Source organism: Mirounga angustirostris, unplaced genomic scaffold (assembly GCF_029215605.1).
Source record: "Mirounga angustirostris isolate CCGP_5_RB_7025 unplaced genomic scaffold, mMirAng1.0.hap1 SCAF_4, whole genome shotgun sequence".
In the NCBI taxonomy this organism is placed as follows: domain Eukaryota; kingdom Metazoa; phylum Chordata; class Mammalia; order Carnivora; family Phocidae; genus Mirounga; species Mirounga angustirostris.
The window spans coordinates 133,145,502-133,157,927 of NW_026991712.1; the positions used below are offsets into that span (position 1 = coordinate 133,145,502).

At 35.8% G+C, this 12,426-nt stretch overlaps 1 protein-coding gene across 1 annotated transcript in view; it reads right to left on the bottom strand.

Annotated features, from left to right (window-relative positions):
* Positions 1-12,426, bottom strand: part of LRRC7 (leucine rich repeat containing 7) — a 959,434-nt gene that overhangs the window by 41,072 nt on the left and 905,936 nt on the right. The window contains exon 25 of the mRNA XM_064588988.1: positions 1,098-1,319. Within this exon, the coding sequence (XP_064445058.1) occupies positions 1,098-1,319 (222 nt within the window). The remainder of the gene's footprint in view (positions 1-1,097; positions 1,320-12,426) is intronic.

A 12,426-nucleotide genomic window follows, 5' to 3' on the forward strand; every position in this document is an offset into this window, starting at 1 on the left:
TACCGGATTAAAGGCACCTGTCTGATTTATTTACCTTAAATCCAACACTTGACCTAGATCAAGGTAGGACAGGAAGAAAATGATCTTAAAAAAAAAAAAAGCCTGTGATTCTCAGAATGATTAATACCTTATCTCAGAAGGGTATTAAGAAGGGTATTAAGAAGTAGAAGCAATGTCTAGAACAGCTGGGATCCAAATTAAAAAATGGCTCTTAACCGTGTAAAAGAAAAAACTAGAATGAAGGCAATGTCTGAGATGTTCAGAAAATAAGGTAGGGTGATATCTGAAACTTTGAGTAGTCAATAATAAAATGAAATCTTTATAAACCATATTAAGGAGTTAGTGAAGTCAGTAGGAGCTTTGCTTAGTTATTTGAAGAATGAAATAAGAAAAATTAATTTTATGGGAGTATTAAGATCTTAATGTCTTACTTTCTCAGCATAATATAATTCAATAGAAAGCTCTATTCAGTTTTCTGGTTCTAAGGAAGAAAAACAGATTCTATAATGGAAAAGTAAATCCTAATTTTAGATAGGGCAGGAGAACAGGCATTTTTTTTTTGCTATAGGGTACTTATCAGTAGTTTTTAGACCATTTCAGAAATGTTTCCCTTCTAACTGCTCTTTATCATTTTCTTCAAGCAAAGCTTTATCTTTGTCCTATTCAACAATCAGAAGATAGGACTATTCAGAAAGGTTCCCACAAATAGTTTACTTTTCACACTGTCAGTTTCACCAGAGGCCTCAGTAAACACACCTAATTCATTGAAGCTCTGTAACATTCAAAAGCCATGCTATAGCACTAAGTTAGAGTTGAGAGTGAACAGGAAAAGGTGTAGGATAAATCAGAAAAATGTCCAATTCATCAGTTTCTCCTTATGTGAAATGGGCATTTGCCAGCTATCAGTTTTTATAGGTTGTAGTGTTTAACCACTGAAAATAATGGTAAAACCCCAACAAAGAGTGTTCCACTCCATTCAGCATGGTGAGAGCATTAATTTGTCCCAGACTACATTAGTGGGGGAAGGTAAACCACAGATTCACCGGACTTCCCTGAACATTTCCTGAGAATTCATCAATGATAAAAACCCTTCTCACCTGCTCCGGATAGCCATCCATACTCCTTTGCCCTTTAGTTTGAATTAAGCACCGTCCAGGCTGAGGTCCCCGGGTGGCCTGTGAAGAGGGGATCTGAATAGGCAATGGTGACTGAAATTGCTGGATGGTCACTTTGTTTATATTCCCCTCATATCCCTGCTGCTCCCGGCTACGATGCTGAAGGCTTTGGGACCCCATCAGAGTCTGGATGTGGCTGCCTGCCTGTGGAGAAGATAAGTTGTCAGACAAAGATACATGGTGTTGAAAGGATGTGATTAAAGTAGAACACACACATACAGAATACCCCTCTGGTAAAGTGGCATCACTTGGGCTCTCAGCCACTGCTGGAAAGGATAATGAAAAAACAGTAAGGGTCTGCCTACTGTGGTTTGTGAAAATGCTAATATTGGAGCAAAGTTGCATTATATACATTCGTAGTCATCCGGTGTCTTGCCAGAGATTATTTTTATCTCCCATTTTAAGGGAGCAAAATTCTCTTTGAAAAATCTCAAGCACAAAAAGAAGTCATAGCTTAAAAATAAAGTGGAGTTCTATATGGCATTTTATTTTGACTAACAGCAGGGAGAGAGATATAATATAGGAAACATCAGGGGGAGAATGAGAGCCTGGTTCCTGATTCTGAAGCAAAAGAATTGAAGTGTGTATTTTCCTTTATGTCACAGGTGCACAGTGAGCTTGTTCAGGTGAGGTTAATCAATATTTATTCATGTTCTGCATTATTAAATCAAGAGTATGGTTTTTGGAATCTTTAAGTCACATTGAAAATGAACCATGTGATAAATTCCTGTGAGTATCTGTAGCTCATGGAGGCACTAGATGTCAGAAAGTTCTTCAAAGTGAGCTCTGTATGTAGATTATCCCATGGTGAGCTTTCAGAGACATTCATTAGTATCTCATTTAAAGAAATAATGACAATTTCTCAGTCCTTAAGGGTGACTGTTGGAGGAAGAGGGCATGCTCACTTTGATCTCTCATCTTCAAATGCTATAGTGCACACCATATGCATATGGTTCCTTGCTCACTCTGATTTTCTCACCTTTGTTTTAACATCGGTTTCTTGAGTCATTCTACTTGGTATCTTTTCCACCAAGCAAGTAGTCCTGCTTCTGGGCTGGTCACCCAGAACATGACCTTTATAATTATGTATGGCTTAACATGGAGGTCTCACATGGAAAATGAATGCTTATCGTTAATACTTTTAAACATATGTTTTACTGCTGTGCTTGGTACTTCACCTATTACTATGGAGGTCTCTGAGGGGTAACTTCCTGCATTCATTTTCTTTCTTATTGGTCTTTTAAGGGTAGATAATTTGGAATTCAAAGCTGAATTTCACCTTAGAATTCATTAGCTGGGAAAGCCTGTGAATTTTGCTATTTGTAACAGATTTGTAACTCATTAGCTAGGGAGGTCTAACTAATCAAAATTTTTGATTAAAAATTCAGGAAGAATAAAGGAAAAATTATTAAACACGCATTCAAGGAACAGATTAATTTGAATTTTTAAAAGTTCTTTTAAAAGAGCAACATTAAGAAACATAAGGAAATGACAGTGATCATGGAAAATCACTTGGAGAAGATGGGAGCCATATTGCTTGGTTCCAAACAAGAGGTGATTTCAGTGAAGAAAATATTCAAAATTATTATTTGGCAATGCGTATGGCAAAGTAAACAACCATTTGATTATATTTTTAGATGCCCAACTGGTTGTCTTGTTATCATGTACAATGTTTACATTCAGAAACAGTAAGGATATTTCAGTCATGAGAAATTGGAGGAAAAGATGCAAAAAAAGAGTCACACTTATACCAGCACAATGTGAAAATACTTATCAATCCCACACTATCCAATGTAACTAACCAGCAATGGCAAAGCTATAATATCATAAACACAACTAAGAAACTTCATAAAGGGCAAATGTATGTTTCTATATTGTATCTATGCCCTTCTCAGAAATCTAAATGAAAGGAGATGTTACAACTTTGAGAGCTGTTCTAGATGACTGAACACCCTCCTGGTCAAGTTTTTCCCCTTAGTGTGATTCTCTCCTACCTCCATGGAATTTCATGTTCTCTTGTTTGGTAGGAGAGGAAAACCACGATAAGCCGTATGACATTTTGAGCTGCTATACTCTGAATGAACTCACTGGCATGCTAAGTTACATAGTTGGAGACAATGACTTCCTGGAGTTTGAAATGCTGATGATGTCAGCTGACGAAAGCTGACTAGCTTGGCTATGGAACAATAAGTTGATTTTACATTTAAATCTGCTTGTCACTACCACTGCATAATACTTATGGGTCTTCAGTCAGTGCTTGAGCCAGTGGACAAGAAGAAGACCAGCAGTTTAAAGTGATCATGTAGACAAGCAAAGAATTGTTAACACCCAGAAAAACTTAGAGGGATCCAGAACATGGATGCATAATCTACATGAGAAAATTAATAAGGACCACTTAACAATCTCTTCATTGATTAGAATATTCTGGTAATGGTCTATCCAAGGGTGAAAAACTGTTTGCATATTATATAACGATTATAGTCTATAGACTTATTTTTCTGGTTTAGTTTTCCCTTCTGATGGGACAATTGGAGCCCAGAATTATGCTTTGAGTTGGAACTCCTTGAAGGCAAGCACCATATCCTACTTACCATCTTCAATGACTGGAGCAGTAACTGGCATTTAATAAATAATGACTACTATTGAAACACTAGGTGCCAAACAATGTGCTAAAACTTATCTTACACATATTACCCCCTTTAGTCCTTACAACAGCATTAGAGGTTAACTATTATGAATTATTATTATCCAATTTTACTAATGAGGAAACTAAGTCTTGGAGAAGTAAAGCAGCTTCCCCAGGAAATTTTCACTACTGGTAAACTGACAGGATCAGGATTTGAAACAAGGCTATCTGACTATGAAAGATCATGCTCTTTTTTCCCCCGCCCATTTTTTTTATTATGTTCAGTTAGCCAACATATAGTACATCATTAGTTTTGAAAGATCATGCTCTTAAACACAAAATTATACTGCAAACCCCTAACCCCCAAATCAACTCTCTCCCCCAATAGTTGAACTGTGAATTGAAAAGGAACCATGAAAATATATATATTATATATGTAAATATATAATATATCCTGCAATCAGATATATTAAATTTCTTTAGTAGCTCTTTAATTTGCCAAAAGGCCATTCCTACTTATTGAACTAGGTCTGTTATCTATTTTAGATCCTATGGATGTGACTTAGAGCATCATAGTTAAGCAAATAAGTGTATTTAGTAATCTTCCCACAATTATGAAGTGACGAGGCTCATGTTCTCAGATAGTTTGGTAAAACATCAAGTGGGCATGAAAGGATGTGCTATAAAATGATTCTGTTTGCATTAGTACTGTTATTTCACCCTCTATTGGGACTACAGGCTGCACTGAACGGGCATGGGGAGCGACAGCTGTAGAAAGCCAAGAATTAACACTAAATTTTGCGTGGAGTTAAGCAAACATAAATGACACAAGACATCTAAAGGGACAATTATGGTGTTGGAGAGACTGTAAAGAGGAAGTTTTTTTTGACTGGCACAAAGGCTTAAGAAAGATAATGAGGATGCTCATGATGAAGTACAAAGGGCTAATGAAAATGTAGAAAATGTCAGAGGCTGGATTTGTTCAAGCAGAGGGTTAGCTTTGAGAACACTGACTCATACTGAAGGGGAATTTGAACATAAAGGTTTCTGTAAAGACTGTGCTACACATTTTGAATGATAAAAAGAAATAGAGAAGATCTGACATTTGTTTTGAACTTTCAAGGGGAGGTTGGACAAAATAACACATATTTGAGGAGAACAGTGATGAAATATAGTGTTTTCAAGTTGACCCAAGACCATACTGTCAAAATTTACAGAGAAAAACTCCAGTATCCATAGGACCCAAGAAAACATCAATGTCAATACCACAGAAAAGAAATAGTGATTTGATACCAAAGGGCAGTGTTCGTGCAAAATTCAGCCCACAGCTAATCAGGCTTATTATGTAGAGATTTAAAGTGTTTGGGAAGTTTTGTATGATATAAAAGAAATGACTTTCTCACTAAAACAATGCTTTGGTTCACACTATTCTCTTAGAAAAACTGTTAGACTGAGAAGTATATTATGTAATTTGGTCACCTGTTTTACTAGCCATCTTGGCTCTTGAACCACTTGAAGTTGCTTCCAAAAATCAAACACAGCTTTAAAGGACGACAGTTTATGCCACTGAGAATATTCAAATGGACACAATTAATTCTCTCAAATTAAGTCCAGTAGAGTTCAAAAAATGTTTGGGAGCAGTGTCAACAACACAAAATCATCTACAAAGGATAACTCAGGAACTGATTTCAAGGAACCACTGATACTCATTTAAATGAGTCCATTTCAGTAATTTTGTAAAGCAACAACAATAACAACAAAACAGTCCTATTACTTTCTATTTCTACCATGTGTTCTATAGTGACTTTTTTTTTAGTAAGCAGGTTAGGTTTTAAAAATCTAGGCAGTTGGACTTCTGATTCCAAGTAGATAGAGTAGACATACTATGCCCTACTTCCTCCAAGAACAACTAAAACCTTGGACATTTTATGTAAGCAAATATAAGGAAACTCTGGAAAGAAGACAGACAAAAGTAGATCAGCTCAGATATGGAGACCAAGTATCAACATGGCAGTGAATCTCTTGGGTTTTATTTTTGTGTCATATATCCCAGACTTGGACCTGAGGAAGTGGGCAACCCCAAGATACCAACAGATACAGAAGAGGAAAGCCCCAACAGAAGCTTTCTCTCTCTAGCCATAGGACCAGAAAAGGGTCAGCCTAGAAAGACAGAAGACTTTTAGACAATAACAATTCTTCTATAACCAAACACCATGGAAAAAACTGTGGCCCCACCCTGACTATGCCAGCGACAGCCAAGTGTGGAGCCTAGAACTTCTACTCTTATAAAGATGTAACAAAGCACACCAACACTCCTGCCTGGGTGGTGTCCAAGAAGGCCAAGTAAGATGCCAGTGCATTCATTCCTATCTGCCTGTAGCAAGTCTTCCCCCACCCCAAGGATGCCAGTGCAGATCACACAAGGAGCCTGGGCTTTCATTCCCACACAGTAGTAATGAGGCAGCCCTCTACTTTAGCAATAGTATGATTAGAAAAGGCCTTGTAGAGAGTCAGGACCTTCTCTATCACCCAATGAGGCTACCCCCACTGTATCAGTGGAGACCATCTGGGGAGATGGAAATTCCGTCCTCACCTAGCAAAAACAAGGAGACTTTGCCTCAAGTGTCAATAGAGACTGAATGGGAAAATTGGACTTCTCCCTACCTGGCCAGAATGAGGCAGTGCCCCATTCTCCTCCAATTGGAGTGGTGTCAGAGGAAGCCAGCTAAAACAGAAGGTTTAAGTACAATCCAGATTTTATAACATTATATGAAAATGTCCAGGTTTCAATCATACCAAGAACCAGGAAAATGTCAAAATGAATGGAAAAAGATAATCAGGAAATACCAACACTGAGAAGACAGAGATGTTAGCATTATCTGACAAAGATTTTAAAGTAGCCATTAAAAAAATGTTCAGTGAACAATTATGCATATGCTTAAAACAAATGAAAAAAAAAAAAGAAACTCAGCAAAAAAATATAAAGTCTCAACAAAGAAACAGAAGATATTAAGAAGAAACAAATGGCAATTTTAGAGCCGGAAAATACAGTAACTGAAAAGCCCAGTAGAAGGGCTTAACAGCAGAATGTAGAGAGCAAAGGAAACAAATGTAAACTAGAAGATAGGGCAATAGAAATTATCTGGTCTGAATAACAGAGAGAAAACACATTGGCAAAAAAACAAAACGAAACAGAGTATTAGGGACCTATGAGACTATACAAAACTTCTAACAATCATATTATTGAAAGGAGAGGAGAAAGAGAATGGGGCTGAAAATTAAATGAAGAAATAATTGCTGAAAAATTCTGAGAAAGCCATGCATAGACACATTATAATTAAACTTCTGAAAACTAAAGACAAAGAAAAATGTCTTAAAGGCAACCTTAGAAAAATGACATCTTACTAGAGAAGAAGAACAATTAAAATGACAGTGGATGTCTCATCAAAAACCATGGAGAAAGGAAAGAAGTGGCACAATATTTCAAGTGCTGAAGGAAAGAACAGTCAACATAAAATTCTATACCAATGAGAATGTTCTTCAGCAGTGAAAGGGAAATAGAGACGTTCTTAGATGAAGACAAATGAAGAAAATTTGTCACCACCAGACCTATCCTAAAATAATGGCTAAAGGAAGTTCTCTAAATAAAATGGAAATAATAAAAGAAGAAACCTTAGAACTTTAGGAAGGAAGAAAGAACATGGCAAACAAATATATGGGTAAGTATAATGCACTTACTTTCTTTCTCTTCCTGAATTTTTAAAGTTATGTGTGATGATTGAAGTAAAACTATGGCACCATCTAAATGTAAATGTATGTAGAGGAAATATATGTAGAGGTTCTAAATGTATGTAGAGGAAATGTTTGAGACAATTATAAATAGAGGAGGGTGAAGTGATGTAAAGAGAGAGAAAGTTTCTACATTTCACTTAAACCGTTAAGTGATAAAATTAGCAGACTCTTGTAATTTATGTATATACAATGTAATAGCAGGAGCAACACTTTAAAAATCTACACAAAAAGATTTACTAGAAACACTATACATAAATGAAAATGAAATTCTAAAAAAATAACACACAGGAAGCAGGTAAGAAAGAAGACAAAAGAGAGAAGCAAAAAAAAAAAAAGGAGGGAGAGCGAGAACAAACAGAAAAAAACAAAAAAATTACATTAAAACTTAAACTTTGATGTGTCAGTTCTTAAATTAAATGTGAGGAGACTAACTGCACAAATTAAAAGGCAGATCTTGGCAGAGGGGATTAAATAATATTACTCAGTTATATGCAGACTATAGAAACTATATGCAGACATTACTTCAAATATAACAATATAGGCAGATAAAAAGTAAAAGCATTAAAAACATATATCATGAAAATATTAATTAGAGGAAAAGAGAAGTGGCTGTATTAATCTAGATAAAGTTGATTTCAGAGCAGAGAAAATACACTGAAGATAGAGAGGGATCTTATGTTATGAAAAAAGAGTCAGTCCACTGAGAGGACATAGCATTCTTAAATGTGTGCACAACAAACAACACAGCTGCAAATATGTAGAGCAAAACTGATAGAACTTACAGAGAAATAAACAAATCCACAATTATAGTTGGAGATTTCAACACTCTTCTCTCAACATTTGATAGAACTACACTAAAAATCAGCAAGAATATAGAAGAACTCAACGATACCATCAACTAATCAGATCTAATTGCCATTTATAGAACATTCCTACTGACGGCAGCAGAATACACAGTATCTTCATGTTCCCACAGAAGATTTACTAAGAATATATCCTGAACCAGAGAACAAATCTCAATAAATTTAAAAGGACTGAAATAACACAGAAGGTATTCTCCAACCACAATAAGATCAAACTAAAAGTCAATGACAGAAAAATAAAACAATCTGAATACTTGGAAACTAAACAATGCAGTTCTAAATAATCCATGGGTCAAAGAGGTCTCAAGAGAAATAAAACAATACATTGAACTAAACGTAAATGAAAATAGAGCACATAAAAATTTGTGGAACACAGCTAAAGCAGTGCTGAGAGGGAAATTTATCACCCTAAATGCATGTATTAGAAAAGAAGAAGCCTCAAGTCAGTAATTAAGATCCTACATCAAGAGCCTACGGAAAGAAAAGCTAAATAAAACCAAAGCAAGCAGAAGGAAGGATATAATAAAAAGAGCAGAAATTAATGAAATGGAAAGTGAATAACAGATAAAATAGATGAGAAAAAAGAGCTGGTGCTTTGAAAAAAAATCAATAAAATTGACATGCTCCCAGCAAGACTGAAAAAGAAAAAAAAGAAAAAATATACAAATTACCAAAATTAGGAATTAAGAAGGGAATATGATTACAGATCCTGCGAACATCATAAGGCTAATAAGCTAATACTACAAATAACTCTATACTCATATATTTGAAAATTCATTTGAAATGGGCCACTTTCTTGAAAAACCCAAACTACCATAATTCATCCAAAAAGAATTAGATAATTCAACAGCCCTGTAACTATCAAGATTGTAATTAAAAACTTCTAGGAAAGAAATCTCCAGGCCCAGATGGTTACACTGGAGAATTCTACCAAACATTTTTATTATTATTATTATTATGTTCTGTTAATCACCATACATTACATCATTAGTTTTAGATGTAGTGTTCCATGATTTATTGTTTGCGTATAACACCCAGTGCTCCATTCAGTACGTGCCCTCTTTAATACCCATCACCAGGCTAACCCAACCCCCCACCCCCCTCCCCTCTAGAACCCTCAGTTTGTTTCTCAGAGTCCATAGTCTCTCATGGTCATCTCCCCTTCTGATTTTCCCCCCTTCATTCTTCCCCTCCTGCTACCTTCTTCTTCTTCTTCTTCTTTTTTTTTTTTGAACATATAATGTATTATTTGTTTCAGAGGTACAGGTCTGTGATTCAACAGTCTTACACAATTCACAGCGCTCACCATAGCACATACGCTCCCCAATGTCTACCAAACATTTAAATGAGAATTAGTGCCAGGGCCCCTGGGTGGCACAGTCGGCTAAGCTTCAGGATCTGCTCAGTGGGGAGTCTGCTTGAGATTCTCTCTCTCCCTCTCCCTCTGCCCCTCCCACTTGTGCGTGCACTCTCTATCTCTCTCTCTCAAATAAATAAATAAATAAATCTTAAAAAAAATAATTAATACCAATTCTACACACTCTCTTCCAGAAAATAGAAGGGACACTTCCCAATGTATTTTATGAAACTAGTTTTGCCCCAATAACAAAACCAGACAAGGACAGTACAAAAAAGAGAGAGAGAGAGAGAGAGGAAAAAAGAAAATTACAAACAAGGATAAATGCAAAAATCCTTAACAAAATACTGGCAAACAGAATTTAGTAATATAAAAAAGAATTATATACCATGGCCAAGTGGGGCTTATTCCAGTTGTTCAAAGCTTGTTCTATATTTCAAAATCAACCAATGCAATGCACCATATTAATGGGCTATAGAAGTAAAATCATGTGATGCTATCATTGGAAGCAGAATAAATTTGACAAAATTCAGCATCCATTTATAATAAAACCCCCTAGAGATAGAGGAATGGAGGGGAACTTCCTCAACTTGATAAAGAACATTTACAAAAAACGTACAGTTAACATTATACTTAATGTTGCAAAACTGAATACTTCTGCCCTAAGATGAAGGACAGGCACAGATGTCCACACTCACCACTCTTTTTCAACATAGTGTTGGAGGTTCTAGTCAATAGGTTAAGGCAAGAAAAGGAAATAAAAGACATACATATTGAAGAGGAAGAAATTAACCATTCTGATTTCCAGATGACATGATTGTCTACATTTGAAAATCAGAAGAAGCAACAAAAATAAATTCCTAGAACAAACAAGTAAGTTGAGCAAGTTTGCATGATACAAGATCAAAATGTATTTATGTATGTTAGCAACAAATATGTGCACATCAAAATTTCAAGCAATATCATGTACAATCACTCAAAAAAAAAGTTAAGTACTTAGGTGTAAATCAAATGAAACCTGCACAGGATTTCTACACTGAAAATTACACAATGCTGATGAAAGATATCAAAGAAGATTTAAATAAATGAAGACATACTTACAGATTGGAAGACAACATAGTAAAGATGTCATTCTCTCCAAATTGATACACAGGTTTTTTTTTTTTTTTAATGTCTCCAGACATTTTTTTTTTTTTTACAGATTTTATTTATTCATTTGAGACACAGAGATACAGACAGAGATATAGACAGAAAGAGAGAGCATGAGCAGGGGGAGAGGCAGACGGAGAGGGAGAAGCAGGCTCCCTGCTGAGCCAGGAGCCCGATGTGGGGCTCGATCCCAGGACCCTGGGATCATGACCTGAGCTGAAGGCTGACGCTTAACCGTCTGAGCCACCCAGGAGCCCTTGATACACAGGTTTAACAAATTCTGGTAAAAATCCCAGCAAGACTTTTTTATGGATATGGATAAGATTATTCTAAAATTTACATTGAAAGGCAATGAAACTAGAATAACTATAATGATTTTGGGAAAGAAGAAGAAAATAGGAAGAATAAACCTATCTGATTTCAAGACTATTATCGTTACGGTAATCAGGACTGTGTGGTATTGGCAGAGGGACAGACAGATTGATAAATGGAACAGTTCAGAGAACCCATATATAGACTCACAAAAATCTGTCCAAATGATTTTTGGCAAAGGTGCAAAAGCAATTCACTAGAGGAAAGGTAGCCTTTTCAACAAATGGTGCTGGCTCAAGTGGACATCCATAGGCAAAATTAATGAAACTTGACCTACATCTCACACCAGATATATATAAAAATTACCTCAAAATAGATCACAGACTTAAATGTAAAACATTGAGAATGAAACACAAACCAGAGTTTGAGAAAAGATTGGCCAATCACATAACTGACAAGAATAGTATCAAGAATAAAGAACTCTCAAAAGAGAGAAGTAAGAAACTAAATAATCCATTTGGAATGATGTCGAAAGATATGAAGAAACATTTCACTAGACCATACAGATGGCAGCAAATAAGCACATGAAAAGATATTCAATATCATTAGCTATTAGAAAACTTAAAATCAATACCACAGTGAGCTCTCACTACGCACATATCAGACAGACTAAATAAAACATTGTGACAGCGTGTAAGACTGATGAATCACAGACCTGTACTCCTGAAACAAATAATACATTATATGTTAATGAAAAAATTAAAAACCCAAAAACACAGTGACAGCAACAAATGCTGACAATGATGAGGAGAGACTGGCTCGCTCAGATGCTGCTGCTGGAAACAGAAAATGGTAGAGCCATTCTGGAAACATATTTGGCAGTCTCTTAAAAAAATGAAATATGCAAGAACCATATGATTTGGCAGTTACATTCCTGGACATTTATCCTAGAGATGTAAGACTTACATTCATACAAAAACCTGTCCATGAAGGTTTAGAACAATTTTCCTCATAACAGCCCCAAACTGGAAACCACCCAGGTTTCCTTCAGTGGGTGAATGGTTAAACAAACGGATGCATCCTTACCATAATACACTAATTAGCAATAAAAAGGAAGAAACTCTTAACACACACACAATGATGTGAATGAAT